Source organism: Chlorocebus sabaeus, chromosome 7 (genome assembly GCF_047675955.1).
Source record: "Chlorocebus sabaeus isolate Y175 chromosome 7, mChlSab1.0.hap1, whole genome shotgun sequence".
Taxonomy (NCBI): domain Eukaryota; kingdom Metazoa; phylum Chordata; class Mammalia; order Primates; family Cercopithecidae; genus Chlorocebus; species Chlorocebus sabaeus.
In genome coordinates, this window is record NC_132910.1 from 24,322,385 (window position 1) to 24,340,487 (window position 18,103).

General features: G+C 35.2%; 1 protein-coding gene across 4 annotated transcripts in view; it reads right to left on the minus strand.

Annotated features, from left to right (window-relative positions):
* The window catches only part of ANKRD17 (ankyrin repeat domain 17), a 182,789-nt gene that overhangs the window by 33,857 nt on the left and 130,829 nt on the right, over positions 1 to 18,103 (minus strand). For all 4 annotated transcript variants that reach the window (XM_007998859.3, XM_007998856.3, XM_007998855.3 and 1 more), the window contains 8 exons: positions 15,858 to 15,969; positions 15,570 to 15,715; positions 12,257 to 12,399; positions 11,528 to 11,741; positions 10,811 to 10,986; positions 9,364 to 9,526; positions 6,625 to 6,720; positions 4,294 to 4,410 (listed from right to left, as the gene is read on the minus strand). In XM_007998859.3, the coding sequence (XP_007997050.2) occupies positions 4,294 to 4,410; positions 6,625 to 6,720; positions 9,364 to 9,526; positions 10,811 to 10,986; positions 11,528 to 11,741; positions 12,257 to 12,399; positions 15,570 to 15,715; positions 15,858 to 15,969 (1,167 nt within the window). The remainder of the gene's footprint in view (positions 1 to 4,293; positions 4,411 to 6,624; positions 6,721 to 9,363; positions 9,527 to 10,810; positions 10,987 to 11,527; positions 11,742 to 12,256; positions 12,400 to 15,569; positions 15,716 to 15,857; positions 15,970 to 18,103) is intronic.

An 18,103-nucleotide genomic window follows, 5' to 3' on the forward strand; every position in this document is an offset into this window, starting at 1 on the left:
TGGGCAGATAGATGGTGTAGGGAAAGTCTTTGCAAGTTTTCTTCTGATGATTCAATTTTCTCAGGATGCAGGGTCACCTACTGAAGGTGAAAGAGAGGTGGTGCTGGAGTTCTTAGGATAAGGGAGAAAGTAAGAAACAGTGGTCTAGATGAACGGAAGATTAAATTAAACTAAGGAAATGCAGCATTTTAACTACTGGTCAGCATTAAAGGGCTAGGGAAACCTAGTATAGCTACTGGTCAGCATAAAAGGGTTCGTTGTCACATATTTCAAGCAAAATTAGTCGTAAAGATTGTTTTTTCTCGACACATTTAGTTACTGAGGTTCACGTGAGAAGAAGAAGAAAGAAAGGAGTAAGGAATAACGAAAGGGTAGCATGACATAAATGGTTCTTACCATTTATTGGTCGGTGGTGTTGGCAGGATTATTAAAAGTAGAATTCTAGAGGGTGTAAAGTTGAAAAGATAGAAAGCAATAATCCGAGAATGAAATGTGTGAAACCGAGAATGGGATAGGTTGTGTTTGAAAAATGTACTATTACCTAGCTCCCTAAAAGTTTACAAAAAAAAAAAAAGGTAGAGGAAAAAAAACTAAAATGAAGTGAAGGGGGTGAAATAACCATATCAAAAATGTAAGTTTAAAATACCTGCTAGGGATTCTAACAGCCAAGACAAGAACATAACTTAGTTGTTAATGTTCTAGGAGAGCAAGTAATTAACTGTTAAGAGGATTCCATAGCTTGACCAGATGGAACTACTCCCGAGCAGGGACTCTTCTACTTAGTAAATGCTCAATAAATAAACATTTACTGAATAAGTATTAAAAAATCTGGTGCCTTAATATAATGGCCACTGATCTCTTTTTCTTTTGTAGAGACTGGGTCTCACTACATTGGCCAGGTCGGATTTGAACTCCTGGGCTCAGCCTCTCGAGTAGCTGGGACTATAAGCATGTACCACCATGCCCAGCTTACTGCAGCAGTTTTTATAAACCAAATTTTCCAAAATAGAAAGACTGACCAAAGAAGCACTTTTATACAAGGAATAACTTACGTATGGAGAATCTCAACTCAGACCAGTCAAGACCAACTCCAGCGATGAAGCCAGAATGTAATATAACTCAGAAGGCTAAAGAAGTACATTTTCCCAGATGTAAATTATAACTAAAAAATAGTGAACCAAACTCTAATATCCCAATCTGATAATCTTTCACATAAAAATATGGGCTGTCATTCAGGAAAAAAGTGGCTCCTGTATAATTTAAAATTTTACATATGTTCCATGCTCACTCAAAACTACACATAAAAGTATATAATGCGTGTGGAGGAATCAATTTAGATGGAATTAATTTATGATTAAGAATTCTTAATTACCTTTGGTTTCAATATTATGGAAAAATACACAATGACATTTAAAAGAAGCTTCTTTTCACTTATCTTAAACTAAGGCTCTGGAAAGTATAAATATTAAGGTTAAATAATGCTGGCAAGAATACGAGGAAATGACATTGGTGTATTGCTGATGGTACTAGGAAAGTATTCTGCAAATATCTACTAAACTAAAAATACATTAGTGCCCCCTTATCGGGCACTTATCCATGATGAATAAATACGTTCCAAGATCCCTGGTAGATGCCTGAAACCTTGGATAGCACCGGACCCTGTATATATATGTTTTTTCATAGAAACCCATGATAAAATTTATAAATTAGGCACAATGAAAGATAAGCAACAATAACAATAAAATAGAACAATTATAACAATATGCCAGTAACACTACTCTTGCACTTTGGGACCATTATTAAGTAAAATTAGGGTTTCTTGAACACAAGCACTGTGATACCTCAACAGTCAATCTGATAACTGAGGGTTACTAAGTGGATACACCAGACAAAAGGATTCATGTCCCAGGTGGGACAGAAAAGGACGGCGCAAAATTTCATCACACTACTCAAAACGGCATGCAACATGAAACGTATGAATTGTTTATTTCTGGAATTTTTCATTTAATATTTTCAGACCATAGGGAAAGCAAAACCACAAAAAAAGGAACTACTGTATGTTGACCCACATGAAGGAACTTACTTCATAAAAATAAAAGGAGCAAAATATTTAAAAAATAGGTATAAGGGTGTTTATTACAACTTTATTTGTCGTGAGAAAAAACTGGAAACAAACTTATTATGGACTATTCTGCAGTAACTTAAAATCACTATCAAATGACAATATCCATCAGTTACTAAGAGAGGGGAAAGCAAGTATTAGAGTAATATGTTTGCATGATTCTGTTTTTTTAAAAAAGTACACCATCGCGATAAGTGTGAATATTTATTCATTCAACAAATATTTATTCAGTGCCTACAACATGCCAGACACTATTTTGTGGCACATATGTTCTAGTGGTAGAGAGAGACAAACAAGATAATTAAGTATTTTGAATGAATACAGTATTTAGAATGTTGAAAAGAGAAAAATAAAGCAGAGAAGAGCAGAAAAGTACTTGTGAAGAGGAAACTAAAACATGAGGACATCTAAGGGACATTCAGAGAAGATGCTGCTGACAGCACAAACAAAAAGAGGATGGTCAGTATGGATAGTGCAAGGTGACTAAGAGAAAGAGTAACAAAAAACAAGGCCAGAGAGGTGTAAGAAGTGGAGTGGGTCGGCGGATCATTGCAGGGTCTTAAAAGGTCTTAGAGGTAATTGCAGAGGTAAAGATTTTAAATCAATCATATCAGATTTCTAACTTCAGTTATCTTAAAATGATGGCAACTGTTCTTATCTTTGTCTGTTTAAACTGAGCACACTGTTATAATAAAAAACCAAAAATTTAAAGAATCAAATATATATTCTATCACACAACTTGGCTCAATTATACTGCCTAGTATTTAGCAGGCATTAAATAAATGTTAGGTAGTGAATATAAGAATAGGTCAAGTAGTAATTATAGTGGTCATTATATCTCTTAATGCACTCACATTCTTTTAACATTTTTAAATGGCCAAAAAAGCTAATTTTAATTTGCTCAGAATATAAACCAGAAATTTTTAAAAATGAAGAGCCTCCAAAATAAAATACATTTTTTCAGGAAACAGTATTTTCAAAGTTAAATTAGAATAAAGTATTTCAAATGATTCATATTAATGCAGGATAAAATGTAGAGCTTAATAAAGCAAGTACAGTTAAAAAAGAATGTAGCTAACAAGTCAAAAAATGCATATGCATAATTATCACTGCATATCCTTTATAAATTCAAACAGTACATGTTAAATTTTACAGCACTTTGACCTTTTTAAAAACATTTTATTTATTTTTTGAGATAGAGTCTCACTCTTTTGCCCAGGCTGGAGTGCAGTGGCGCGATCTTGGCTCACTGCAATCTCCGCCTCCCAGGTTCAAGTGATTCTCCTGCCTCAGCCTCCCAAGTAGATGGGATTACAGGTATGCATCAGCACGTCTGGCTAATTTTCGTATTTTTTGTAGAGATGGGGTTTTGCCATGTTGGCCAGGCTGGTCTCAAACTCCTGACCTCAGGTGATGCACCCACCTCGCCCTCCCAAAGTGCTGGGAATATAGGCGTGAGCTACTGTGCCTAGCTATTGACCTTTTTATAAAAGATGAGATATGGCAGTTCCATAATATTCAATGTCAAACCAATTATTTTCCTATGATTACTTCAATTAAGTTCTACAGTACAGAATTATAGGGGAAAATGTGGCAGAAAAGGGGAGTGAAGAAGCTATAAGATTGTCCAAACTATATGCTGTTTTGGTGTATTTTACTCCCCATGGGAATAGATGGGAATGATGCTGTAGTCTGCCTGAAAGAGAAAAGTACAAGAGAAGTCACCCATTTAAAAAGTGTACTCATTAGACATTCCAAGATTTGTATTTCACTGGTTGGTTATGCCTTGGTAGTGCATTTGGTACTTGTGATAAACCTGCTGGCAATACATTACAAGGCCTAATATCAAAAAACAACAGATGTGGTTGAGGATTAAGAGATCATTAGCTGAGATAAGACTAAAATCCAGAACTAGAAGCTAAGTTTTCTGACTTCCAGATCAATGCAATTCCTATAACAAAATGTTGTTAATTTCATTACAAAGAGAAGCTTTTAATGATGTTCAGTGTACTCATAATTCTCTCCACGATTTGAGCCAAATGTAGAAAGAAACCATGTACATAATTTAAAGCAAACAAAACAAAACAAAAAAACAACGGATTACAAATCAAAAGAAGAGAAAACAAGATGGAAAAAAGTGGGTAGTTTTCACATGTAAAGATTATTATTACCTTTTCCAAGTCTAACTCCTCTAACAAAATGCTGGCGTTTTTGTTTGCTTCAGCAGCCTGTCTATCTTTGGCTTGTACTATTGACTCCATACAAAGATGACACTTCTTCAGCATCTCCTATAATACAAAATTAAGATGTTTCCAGGCTCACAGAACAATTCCCACTTAGAGAAATTCCTAAAAACATGAAGATCTTTAGTAAGGTACTCAAACCTAAGCAATAAAGATCCATGAAAGGGGGGAAAAAAGGCGTGCAAATAAAAACATAATTGACATAGTATATTTAGGAATACATACAAATAAAGAATCAAAGAGCAGCTTTTGTTATTCTTCAAAATAATATCCATTTAACAGGCACTTTACAAACAAAAATCATTTATCCTCTAATTTAAATATAAGAAATTGTACAGCAAACAGAACTATAATAATTTATGTTGGCTGGTTAATAGGATAAAGGAAATAGTCAATGTCAACAAAGAAAACAGATTTGAAAATTTTTTGAGAAATGTCCTCAAATATTTAAGCTCTGTTGCTCCAATTTCATGTACAAGAAACATTTATAAAGGAATCAGATACATGTACTTATATAATTTTCTCAGTGATTTCATTCTCAAGTCACACTTTAGGACAGCAAAACAGTACTTTATTATTTTTATAAAATTTTTCTTTATTTAATTTTAGAGATAGGGGTTTGTCATGTTGCCCAGGCTTAAATGCAGAGGCTATTAATAGGCACAATCATAGTACACTGTATCCTTTAACTCCTGGGCTCAAGCGATCTTCTCACCTCAGCCTCCCAAGTACATGAGACTAATGCGTACCTGAGACTACAGCTGTGTGCCACTAAACCAGTCTTATTCTTAGTATTATTAAAAATATTTATTTTTAATCTCCCTCTCTGCCCCTAAAAACCTGTAATACATAGGAATGTTAATTGTCATGGACAAATCTAGAGCTAGGAAAGACTGACCTAACTAGTTTAAATTAAAACTTATAGGGAAAAGCTGTTCACTATTATGAACTAGCAACTGTGTAAACGTAATAAGACGACATTTTTAAGATTTGTCGGCCTCTTTGTTTTCAGAGGCATGTGTTAGGATTTTATTCAAGTGTTAGTGTAAACTCCAAATCAAAATGTATGTCTCCAGGAGGTCTCAATTTGATCTCTAATAGGATTCAATTTTATCTTCTCTACATTTCCTGTAAAATTCCTAGCCAATTCATTCTAAAACTTAGTTAAAACTAAAAGTTACCCTAACTTTTACATCACGCTCAAGACTTCTTGCTCATGATTAAAAGTACTATGTTCATTTTACTGGGAAATAAAAATCTATTGGATTCAATGCTTTCTCAATATAGGTATCAGTCTGGATAAACATAAACATACAAATACAGAAGACAGCCCTAATGAATAACAACATGTTGCTTTGAATTACTTAGTGTTCACATAAAAATTAAATTAGCTCAATAATTTTTTTATTTTTATTTTATTTTTTGAGACAGAGTCTTGCTCTGTTGTCCAGACTGGAGTGCAATGGCACACTCCTGACTCACTGCAACCTCCACCTTCTGGGTTCAAGCAATTTTTGTGCCTCAGCCTTCCAAGTAGCTGGGATTATAGGCACATGCCAACATGCCAGGCTAATTTTTGTATTTTTGTAGAGATGGGGTCTCCCCATGTTGCCCAAGCTGGTCTTGAACTCCTGGGTTCATGCAATCCACCTGCCTCGGCCTCCCAAACTGCTGGGATTACAAGGGTGAGCCACTGTGCCTGACTTCAAGTATTAATTTTATTTTTATTTATTTTTTTTGAGACGGAGTCTCGCTCTGTTGCCCAGGCTGAAGTGCAGTGGCCGGATCTCAGCTCACTGCAAGCTTCGCCTCCCAGGTTTACGCCATTCTCCTGCCTCAGCCTCCCGAGTAGCTGGATCTACAGGCGCCCGCCACCACGCCCGGCTAGTTTTTTGTATTTTTTTTTTCAGTAGAGACGGGGTTTCACCGTGTTAGCCAGGATGGTCTCGATCTCCTGACCTCGTGATCCGCCCGTCTCGGCCTCCCAAAGTGCTGGGGTTACAGGCTTGAGCCACCACGCCTGGCCTCAAGTATTATTTTTAAAGATAAGATAATCCTATAGCAGAGGATGTTTTATTGATTCATTAGGTAAGTAAATAATCGGCGAGAATCTCTTAAATCGCACACTTCATTCCCAAATACTAGATACATAAAATGGCTATATATTACACTTTACTACTCAAACTAAAAATTTTTCTTAGAATGGAAGATACATTAACTGAATAGAGTCCCTTGCTCATACAGTGAACAACGTATTACCTTATCAGTGATGGTTGCTATGTATCTCATACATTCAGAATCTGATGGAAACTGATTGACTTCTTTGACTAAGTAGCGCACCACCTTCACATGGCCCTAAAAAATAGACACCAATGTCAGATTGAAAACAGACTCTAACAATTCAGTTAATCTATGCCTGAACTAACTTTAACAGTTAAGATTAGTGCCACAAAGTGAAGACTACATTGTATATTTACACTATAAATGAAAAAGAGACAGGCTTTGGTTCCAGTGAGTTAAATCCACGTTGATCATTTTCATCCTACCCTCCAAAAAAAGTATATAATATGAGCTAAAATTCTAAACAACTCTGGATAAAAAAACCAATAATCCCAAAATCAATATGAAGAGTAGGGGATATGTCTGAAGGGTGGCGGTGCGGGGGAGGAATTCTTATTTTTTTCTTTGCTAATTCCCTAAATATGAGAGTCTAGTTTCAATTCTGAGGATTAAAAGAGCAAAAATAATAATTTTGTTTTTTCATTCCTTCAGATAAAAAACAAATGTATAATACTGTCCTAGGTAGTGTGAAAGAATATATACTTTCATGAAGAATAAGCTATGATTATTCACTGCAACACAGGTCGGTATCTAAGTTCAAAATCTTTAGACTTGCCCTTTCCTACTTCTTAAGAGCCATTCCCACTTTCTCTAGCCCACACTGTTGCTTTCTGACACAACGTCTAAAGTTAGTCAATCAGGATAAACAGCTGTTAATCTTTAGTATATTTTTTCTATTGCCTCTATCTCTTCCTTTTAGACTGCATGTTTCTAAACTTTTCTCTAAATGAATAGCTCAAATGCCACTTGCATCATTCCCTAAGGATCTCTCAAACACTTCTACAGTGTTTAAGTTATTTATATGGGACAACTCAAACAGTTGCCTAACTTTGGGTATGGATCTTACCTTTCCATATTGCACGCTACATAACATAGTATATGTTATATATACATATTCTATGTTGCACCCTATATAATATAGTACTCTAGCCCACAGTTGCACATGGTAGGTACTCAAGAAATAATGGAACAAATAATAAGAGTATAAAAGATAAGCACTGCTTGGAAAGACATAAGCATGTGAGATACTAGAGTAATAACTAATAAAAATAATAACTCTAATAGAGTAATAACATAAAAATATGTATTTCTCCCAATGAATGATAAAGACTGTCAAACTTGTACAAACTCTAGAGATTTGAGATCTCAATGTGAACTCAAATAGGATGAAGAGTTTGGCAGAAGGAGAGAATTAAATTATAACTAATGAGTAACTTTGGAAAAATGAAGAAAGACATGGTCATTCTATGAGATGAGAACAAAGGTGATGTGAGAGACAGGAACAAGGAAAAGACCAAGCAAGAAGATAATTCTCCACATTAGGGATTCTAATGGGAGACAAGACTCTACAAGCACTAAATTGTGGTGGCTTTGAATACCAAACTACGATTGGATTTCAAATGATTTCAGAGATTGGGGAGACAGAAAGGTTCCTGAAGAGGTTCTCTAATATAGTAGAGTGGTTAGAAAGATTAACTTGATAATGATATGCTAGCTTGCTTAGAGAAGAGGCAGCTAGCCAGTGAGAAGGAATAAGTTTGATTGCTGAGAAACAAAAATATAGAGTCAAAAATACAGAGTCACTGGTAGTCCAGAATATCTAGGGAAGGGGTGGAATAAAGAACAGGAGTCAGAGAGAATAACAGGAGAAAAAGGAAGAGATAGCTTATCGCAATTTATTTATTAAAATTTTTCAACATTTTGGCATCTACAGGAAATTGTATCTACATATCTCCAAATGACAAAACTCAAAATTATAATCCCTGTATCAGTAATCTGATATTCCCAATAACAAATTAAAGCTGTATTTAAGAGATCAATGGATTATCAAACAAACAATAAAATCAAATTACTTATACACAGCTCTGTGCTATGTACAAAAAGAGAAAGTTTGTTTCACTTTCACAGAATTCATACTTTTACCTTTAAATATAATATACTTGAAATTCAGTAGTTTAAAATGCTGGTAGTGGCATTTTCGTTATTTAATTCATTTTTTTTCCCTAGTATTTAAAGTCAATAATCGAAATAAAAACAAATTTTATTTTTTTGAGACAGGGTCGTACTCTGTCACCCAGGCTGGAGTGCGGTGGTACAATCTCAGCTCACTGCAACCTCTGCCTCTCAGGCTCAAGGCATCCTCCTATCTCAGCCTCCTGAGTAGCTGGGACTGTAAGTGCATGCCACCATGCTCAGCTAATTTTTATAAATTTTGCAGAGGCAGGGCTTTGCTCATCTGCCCGCCTTGGCCTCCCAAAGTGCTGAGATTACAGGCATGAACCACAGTGCCTGGCACAAACCGCCCCCCCAAAAAAACCAATTTAAGTGATATCTTTTATCTGGAGGTACTTACTTATGTATCTTAACTGGATTTACACTTTGTGAAGATTAAGACTGCAACTAGATTTTGAAAACATTACTTAGAACAGCTTTTTAAAAGTTTACTTAGCTCTGATGTCCAATAAGGTTAAAATTAATGGTTTTTCTGCAAAACCTGTATACATCTACATTTAACGTTGCCATCAGAGTAATTATTTGCATATTATGCTTTCATCACAGCTGCAAAAGCACAAAATGAGTCTTTAGTGATCATTAAGCCATGTACTTCCTAGTATAAGTAAAAAAACATCCAGGTAAATGAGGATGAAAGACTTATACCTTTCTAAATGCTGCCATAAGAGGAGTTATCTTGCGGTTATCTGCTGCATCCACATCTGCACCTGCTTGCACCAGTAACTGAACCACATCGAGGTGTCCACCATTTGCTGCTAGCCACAATGGAGTGTTCCCCTTCTTGTTACGTACATCAATATGAGCTCCCCTAAAAACCAATGATACAGATAGCATTGTCTTTTTTTTTTTTTTTTTGATACAGGGTCTCGCTCAGTCACTCAGGCTGGAGTGCAGTGGTAAGATCATGGCTCTCTGCAGCCTCCACCTCCAGGGGTCATATGATCCTCCTACCTCAGCCTACAGAGTAGCTGGGACTACAGGCCCATGCCACCATGCTCAGCTAATTTTTAAATTTATTGTGGAGATGGAGTCTTCCTATGTTACCCAGGCTGGTCTCAAACTCCTGGGCTAAAGTAAGCCTCCCGCCTCAACCTCTCAAAGTGCTGGAATTGTAGGCATTGTCACCACACCTAGCTTAGCATTGTCTTAAATAGAATGAAATGACACAGTAACAAAAATCAACTATTAATATGTGAAAATATCTGTAAAGATAAAAATTGTTTTCAATATTCAAAGATTTAAATATGTCTTGCTCTCAGAATTATACTACACAAACTATATCCTATGAGGCAACTGTAACTGTTTCAGATTATTTGTATTCACATACAGCTTGACCATTCCTAATCTGAAATCCAATATTTGAAGTCTGAAATGCTGAGTGTCATAACAGGGCTCAAAAAGTTCCATATTTTGGAGTTTTTCCAATTAGGGATACCAATCTGTTTTTTGTAGTTATGTTAAGGATAACATGCAGGTTTAGCATTCATTCAGTGGGCATGATGTAGATGAGAAGACCCATGGTTAATAACAGTTAATAGCAGTTACTGCCAAATACTACTGCTTAGAGTACCATGCAAAGGTCTTTGAGACTGCACGAAAACAACTTAAATAGACAAGCATCTTTGGAAAACTAGCAGGCAACTTCTACATGACTGAAAGTAGAAAGTACCCCGGATCCTGTCTGATTATCTTAAATAGTCCCATAACCACACCTAAAAGCCTTAATTGCTGTAAAGAACAAGAAAATGAATAATGAAGCCTTAGATCACTGCCAGACTTTTAAGACTTGTGTATGGGGGATGTAGTATGTCTGATAACAGATGGATGTTCAAATAGCTTGTTATTATAGATGTTAAAAGTAATGTAGACAAGAATCAAAGAAAAACATTTCCAGGTTACACAGAAACAAATCAGACAATGTAGCATAGCTCTGGATGGCTGGAAAACAATGGGTAGGTTTGGGGAAAAAAGCACTTGTTTATAAAAGAAGAAATAATCACATTTGATTTTTTAAATAGTTTAACTGCCCAGAGAGAATGGTAATCACTAGTAACACTTGTGTTCATATATGAAGGGTATGGTAACAACATACCTGCCAATAAGAAGCTCACAGAATTTGTAATGCCCTTTATCTGCTGCTATGGTTAAAGCTGTATCTCTTGAGGAAGGAACTGGAGGGGCATTAACATCAGCACCTTTATCCAAGAGAACTCGGCCCACCTCCGCATATCCACCAGAGGCAGCTTCCATTAGTGGTGTGAGACCAGTCTAGGTTTAGTGTAAGATTAAAAGTAACGACACATAAGAGACTGGAAACATCTAAAATTTTAAAGAATAATAATTTGAAGAAGGAATATGATACAGTTGTTACCAAGATTCACAACTAAATTTAATCACTGACCCTTATTAGCTCCTTCGAGTTACAGTCTGATCTATTAAAAGAAAATAATTCTACCTAATCTCAATAGTATTGTTTAAAAAAAAAAAAAAAAAGAAAGAAAAATTCTATTTAAGATGCAAGCACTTGGCATATAACTGGTACTCAATAAATGTTCCACTCCCTTCCTTTTCAAAATAGTCTCTCCTTCAGCTGATAACCCTACTGTCACTGTTGCCTATAAAAATTTATCACTCAGGTATTTTCAAGAGTTAATGTTTGACTGAGTTACACAGAATGATTTCTAATTAATTATATCCATAGGAGATAAATGTTACTAGAAAGCACTAAAATTATAATCAACATGTTGCTACTATATATCTTAAATATCAAAGCAATAAAGTCATGTGTAAATCTCAGACTTTTTCTTACCTTAGCTCTGTGTTCAACATTTGCTTTTCTATCCAGCAGAAGACTAACCACTTCAGTTCTTCCTTGGAAGCAGGCTAAGGTAAGCGCAGTGTTCCGATTGGTTTCTATCTGAGCATTTATGTCAGAGCCCATGTCTAACAGGAGCTTAACAGCAGCTGTATGCCCATTCATAGCTGCTAACATCAGAGGAGAGATGCCCAATTTGCTACCAGTTCTGGGGGTGCAGGTATGGGGAAAACAAGAAAAATATACATTTTAAATGACATAGAAAAATTGGAGATGATACAGAATTCCAATCTAAGATTATTTTGCAGCATTGTTTAAAATATTCTCAACCCTAGTAATTCTCTGAGATACTACCAAGACTCCATTAGAAATGTTTTATTAGAATATTTTTTTTTATTTCACTCAACATAATGACTTGGGCTGGAAGGTGATTAATAAATTATTAGGATAAACTTTCAATCTTAAAGCATGTATTAGCTTGCTTAATAAAAGCTTCTAAGATGTTTACATTTAGTATCATAAGAAATAGTACTCATTATTTTTCATGCTCTATGTCCAGTTTTAATTACTTACATAAAGTTCATGTCAAAAATCTCTAATACTTTGAATGCCAAATTTGTAATAAAGGGATTTACTAAATTTGGCACTAAAAAATAGGTGTTCTACAAGTATCTGTAACAGTCTTACTAAATAAGGGGCTTACAGAAAGAGAATACAACTTGCCTAGAGTTAATCTCAGCTCCTGCATTTAGTAATATTTTGATGATGTTCACATAGCCACCAGAAGCAGCCAGGCTTAGAGGTGTGTAATCGGAAACATTCCTGTGCTCTTTATTTGCTCCTCGAGCTAACAATAGCTCCACCACCTGAAAAGAAATAGAAAAAAATATGTTTTCTTATGGAGAGACAAATTATCAAAGTGTGTATTTTTAAATTTCTTTTTCCGGTATACTGTACAACAAAAGAAGGGGAAAGTTCTTCCTTCATGCTCTGCACAAAACCAGCCTGATAGCAGGAGGTCTTAGAAGCCAACAAAGAAATACCTACTCAAGTAAAATCCATGTAGAAATCTACTAAAATGGTATAGTGTGTTCATGAAAGGTCTGGACTGAAAATGTTGTGACATGCTTTGGAAATCACTATTTGTTATTTCACCACAAAGCGGTAAAACAGAGTAACATGGGACAAGATTGTTTCATATTATACGTGTGAATGTATTTAACATATTTTTAAACGTTTCAATCAGTAAATATTTTAAAAACATGGAATAAAAGGTCCTATATTTTCACAACATTATGAAAATTTCCTAACACAACATTGAAAAACCTTATATACATTCATTACCTAGATTTCAGGTCCCACCTACTGGCAGAATTTCTGGGTGAATGGTTTTGTAAGAAATTGTCAGGCTATTCTTAAAGTGGTTGTACTATGTACAACCTTCAATAATGCATGAGTTCTAGTAGCATGAGTTTTGGCAACATTTGTTATTGCTAGTCTTCAATTTTAGCCATTCTAGTGGATGTGTAGTTGTATCCCACTGGATCTTAATTGCATTTCCTGAAACTAAAAATATTTAGCATTTATTTAAGTACTAATTGGCCACTCATAAATCATTGTCCACTATGCCATTTAATGCCTAAACAATCCTTTGACACAATATTCATTTTCATTTTATAAATAAGATATAGAGAAGTCAAGACTGGCTCAAGATCATAGCTCTTATCCCTGCTCTTACTAGTAATATTATATCCTAAAATACTAACTGGCAAATAATGAATGTTAATGAACAGTGCATTATCTTGCATCTCAGCAAAGCTATGTCCAGTTTTAGATATCACATTCTTTCCATCACTTTTTGCTTTCAGAGCAAGTAAGACTAGGTCGCCTATGGTGACAAGATTATAAAAACAAGAAAAAATATGGCATTAGGCTATTTTATAAACAGTATAGTAGAAAACTCTAATCAAATTTCTCAAGTTTCCTCAATGCCATTATATTTTCTCAATTCTTTTAGAGAACTGTTCTGCTCCCAAAACATCCAATATACAACAAAAATGTGATTTTATAGTAAAATGACTTTCCAACATTTTATTAATCACTTGAAAATACTTACCTGTTCTATTGACACCAAATTAAAGTAACAAAGTGTGTATAGGCAAAATTATTACCCTAACATACTTCTACAATTGTCATAACTTAATCTGTTACATTTTAACAAAAATACATAATTTATAAAAATTATAGTGTCCTATTGGCTTTAATATTACTTTTAAATAAAGAAAATCAACTAATTTCTTCTTGACTCAATACTGAAAAAATTTGTTCCTATACAAAGCAAGTATTTTTTCAAGCTAAATAATGATTGACAATTTCAGTCAAGGTAAAATTTTGCTTTCTGGGATTTATGAGGATTTTTACTTTTTCTGGAATAGTAGAAATAATTTATCAAATTAAGTAGTTTATTTTTCACTATCTTAATATTTGGCTTATAATACTTTTAACCTATCTATTGCCCCTACTATGAATTACAGAAGAAAAAAGTGACACAAGTAGAAGAAACAAAACAGTAGGCACAGGTCAGGCTCCTTGTCTCTTGTGTGGAGTATTCTAGTAATAAGTGTATCTAACTATCCATGCATATAATATCTATTCCAAATATAAGGGAACAAAAATTGTGAAAAAAGAAATGCCTATATTATCACTGTTAATAGATTTCAGTTTTTTTTAATTTATAAAATGAAGGATCACCAAGCCCTATCTTCCGGCACTTATGTAATCTTATTAGATTTCCCATTCTTTTGCATAGGAATTATTATATCTCTTAAAATTGTTTATTTACTAGTTTATTTTAAAAATCTAGTGGGTTTAACTAACTCGAGTTCAATATAACCTTATGTGCTATGACTGGAGGGAACTGAGGGAAAAAGCTAGTTTAAGATGCTCAAATGGGAGGTAACAGTTCCCCAGTTTGCTTGTCAGAATACCTTTACATATAATATTTCAAGAAGGAGACTGACATAAAGGGTGAAATAGTCACGATGGTGAAGGGATTGGAAAAGGTATTCTTGGGCTAACAACCGAAACAGGACTTGTTTCACACAAAGAATAGGTGACTTCAGGAAAAAAAAAAAATCTGAAGATAGAAAAGGGTATAAACCTCTTTCTATTTGTTTAAAGAACAAAGCTATGAACTGTGGGGAAACAAAAAAGGCATACTTCAGACTTGATAAATAGGAAAACCTTAGAAAAGAAAAAGAAAAAAAAGATTTTAAAGCTGAGTAAGACACTGATCTGAATGACTTAAGGTGCTCTCTAAATCTAAGATTCAATAATTCCTTGATAGAGAAGGGAATCTATGGAGACAACACATCTGGTTTATATTCCCTGTACAAAGGACTGAATTTGAAAAAAAAAAAAAAATGGGTGATCTAGCTGATTATAAAAAGTCACAAGATACATAAGTGAGTGTAAAGCTATATTTTCTAGGGCCTAGCTAATCTCTGTCAGTTGTTCTAGTTTCCTTAAAAAACCAAAAGGTCATATAATCTTACCATCTTATCTGAGAACCTTTCCTCCAGAGTTGAGAAACGGTGGGGAAAAATCAAAGCAAGACAAGAGTTCTCAAAACACATAAAAATTGAATATTCTTAATTCTCTACTAATCTTACAGACAGCAACAGAGACTGGGATTAAGTACCTTCTATGCCATGTACTATAGGGCCAGCAAAGATGAGTGAATATAGGCCCTGTACATTAGGAACTTACTGATTTGACTTGCAAAAATCTTTCTCCTACCCTAAATGCATGGCAGTACTACTTTTAGATGAGCAGGATTCTAAACAATGTGTGACTTTTCTGGCAAGACAGCTTATGCTAACAAAGATACTCATCTTTTTGTTAGTAAATAATAGTTTCAGCTATTGTGATAAATCTAAACGTCAAAGCATTGTTCTGATAGAAAAAATAATATAAGTGAAAGTACACATTTGCTAAACAGACAGAGGAAAACAATTACACTAAGGGGAAACATTACCTCCTGTCTTCCCCCAGAACAAGCCAAGGAGAGTGGTGTGTCCTTGGTTCTTTCTGACTGAGCTTCAATGTCTGCACCATTGTCCAGCAATATTTCCACAACACCAACATGACCAGCTGTGGCAGCCAAAATGAGTGGAGTAAAACCTGGAGAAAAATAATGGTCTTCTCACTACATGCTAAGGCAAAAGAACAAAATATCTAACCTTCAAAACAGGACTAAGAAATAATGTTCCTAAATAAATATTTTGACCATTATTCCAAAAAATAAAACAAAAGTAGGCCCTACCTTTCTTGTCTCGGTGCTCTATACTAGCTCCTCTCTCTAGCAGTGTCTGTACCAGTTCCTCGTGGCCACCAGCACAGGCAAGTGTTAGCGCCGTGTCATGATTACTCTCGGTCTATAAGAAATTATTTTTTGGTTAGTTTATTAAATAACTTAAGCTGTTAATATCAAATACATAATATGCAAACATACCGAATACACACAAATACATATGTACCACTCTATAATATCAAGCATTTGAAAAGCAAGGTTTACGGACGGGCACAGTGGCTCATGCCTGTAATCCCAGCACTTTGAGAGGGCCTAGGCGGGCAGATCATGAGGTCAAGAGATCGAGACCACCCTGGCCAACAGGGTGAAACCCCATCTCGACTAAAAATATAAAAATTAGCTGGGCATAGTGGCACGTGCCTGTAGTCCCAGCTTCTTGGGAGGCTGAGGCAGAAGAATCGCTTGAACCTGGGAGGCAGAGGTTGCAGTGAACCAAGATCACACCACTGCACTCCAGCCTGGGTGACAGAGCGAGACTTCATCTCAAACAAACAAACAAAAAAAACAAAAAAAGAAAAGAAAAGCAAGGTTTACTTGTTTCCATATTAGTAGCCAACTTGTGAGTTTTTTAAAAAGGCTATAAGCATCAAGGAAAATAAAGTATGACTTTCAATCATGCGATTGAAAGAAATACTGTGGATTAACTTTTGCTTTCAGCCATTAATGGAGAAACATAGATCAGATTTATTTTCCTATTTCAAATAACTAAAAAAGAAAAAAAAAAACAACTCTTTGAAACAATGATGTTTAGACAGGCAGTGCCGAATAGTGATCCCTGAAGACATAAATGATTAACCCAACTTACTGCCTGGAGAGTTTCCAGGCTATAGCGCAGGGAGCAAGTATCCAAACAGAGCCTGGCAGTCTTCCCAACTTGAGAAGACAGAATTTGGAGAGGTCAAGGTGGCTAGAATTCATGGAGCAGATTATTGAAGATGAGAGTACTGCGGAGACGGTACTCTGGAGATGTGCAGAGGATTCCCCTCAAACCTTCAGCTGAGTTTTGATCAGTCCATGTGCATGAGGAAATTATCCGAGGCCAGGGAAGGACCACCAGAGAGAGTCAGGCTGAATAATACCCAGGGCTCACATGGGGCCAGGAATAGTTTGGTTCCCACCAGCCAGAGTAGAAAGACCTCAAAACACACAGGATGTCAAGTAGAATCCTCAGTAGTAGGGTCAAATTAGCAGTTGTGGACCCACCTAACAAACTGAAAAGTAGGCCTTGAAATTTAAAAAAAATTGTTTCCAAGTAACTTAGCTGTGTTTGAGAACAAAGCCCCAAAATACTTAAAGGAACAAAACATCCAAAATATACTGTGTATTTTGAAAAACAAAGACTATTATAATGAGACATGACACTATCTACATATGGTTTGCTTCTGCCTTCTGCTAATGATAATGACCAACACTAGATTTACCAGTGTTCATATTCTGTTATAGTTTCAATGCTAACCTAGCGAACTATCTAATTTCTCATACTTTTATTTTTTATTTTATTTTATATTTTTGAGATGAAGTCTCGCCCTGTCACCCAGGCTGGAGTGCAGTGGTGTGATCTTGGCTGTCTGCAATCTCCGCCTCCTGGATTCACTCAATTCTCCCTGCCTCAGCCTCCTGAGTAGCTGGGTTTACATGCATCCGCTACCATGCCCCGCTAGATACCTTTAGTACTCTACAAGCAACACGTGACTATTAGCATTTGAAATATGGTTAGTGTAACAGAGGAACTGAATTTTAAATTGTATTTAACTTTAATTTAAATTTGATAATTGATATTCAATTTGGTTATTGGAAAACTTACGATGTCTCAATTTGAGTAAATGAATCTACTTTTCAACTGTACATTTAATCAAATCCAGATACAAATTGAGTATTTCCAATGAAATCCAAATTTAGATATACTTTAAGTAGGGCGACAAATCTGGGACTGAAGGGGTTTCTGGGATGAGGGACTTTTGGTGCTAAAACAGGAAAGTCCCAGGAAAACCAAAATGATTTGATCACTCCAGCTATAAGTGTAACATGCTCACCAAGTTTTGAAGACTTTTAGTATGAAATAAAAATGTAAATTATCTCAGCAATTGTGGTGTATTGATTACATGACATGTTAAAACAGTATTTGGATATATTAAGTAAAATAAAATATATTTTAAAAGTCATCCCATTTGTTTCTTTTCACATTTTTTAATGAGACT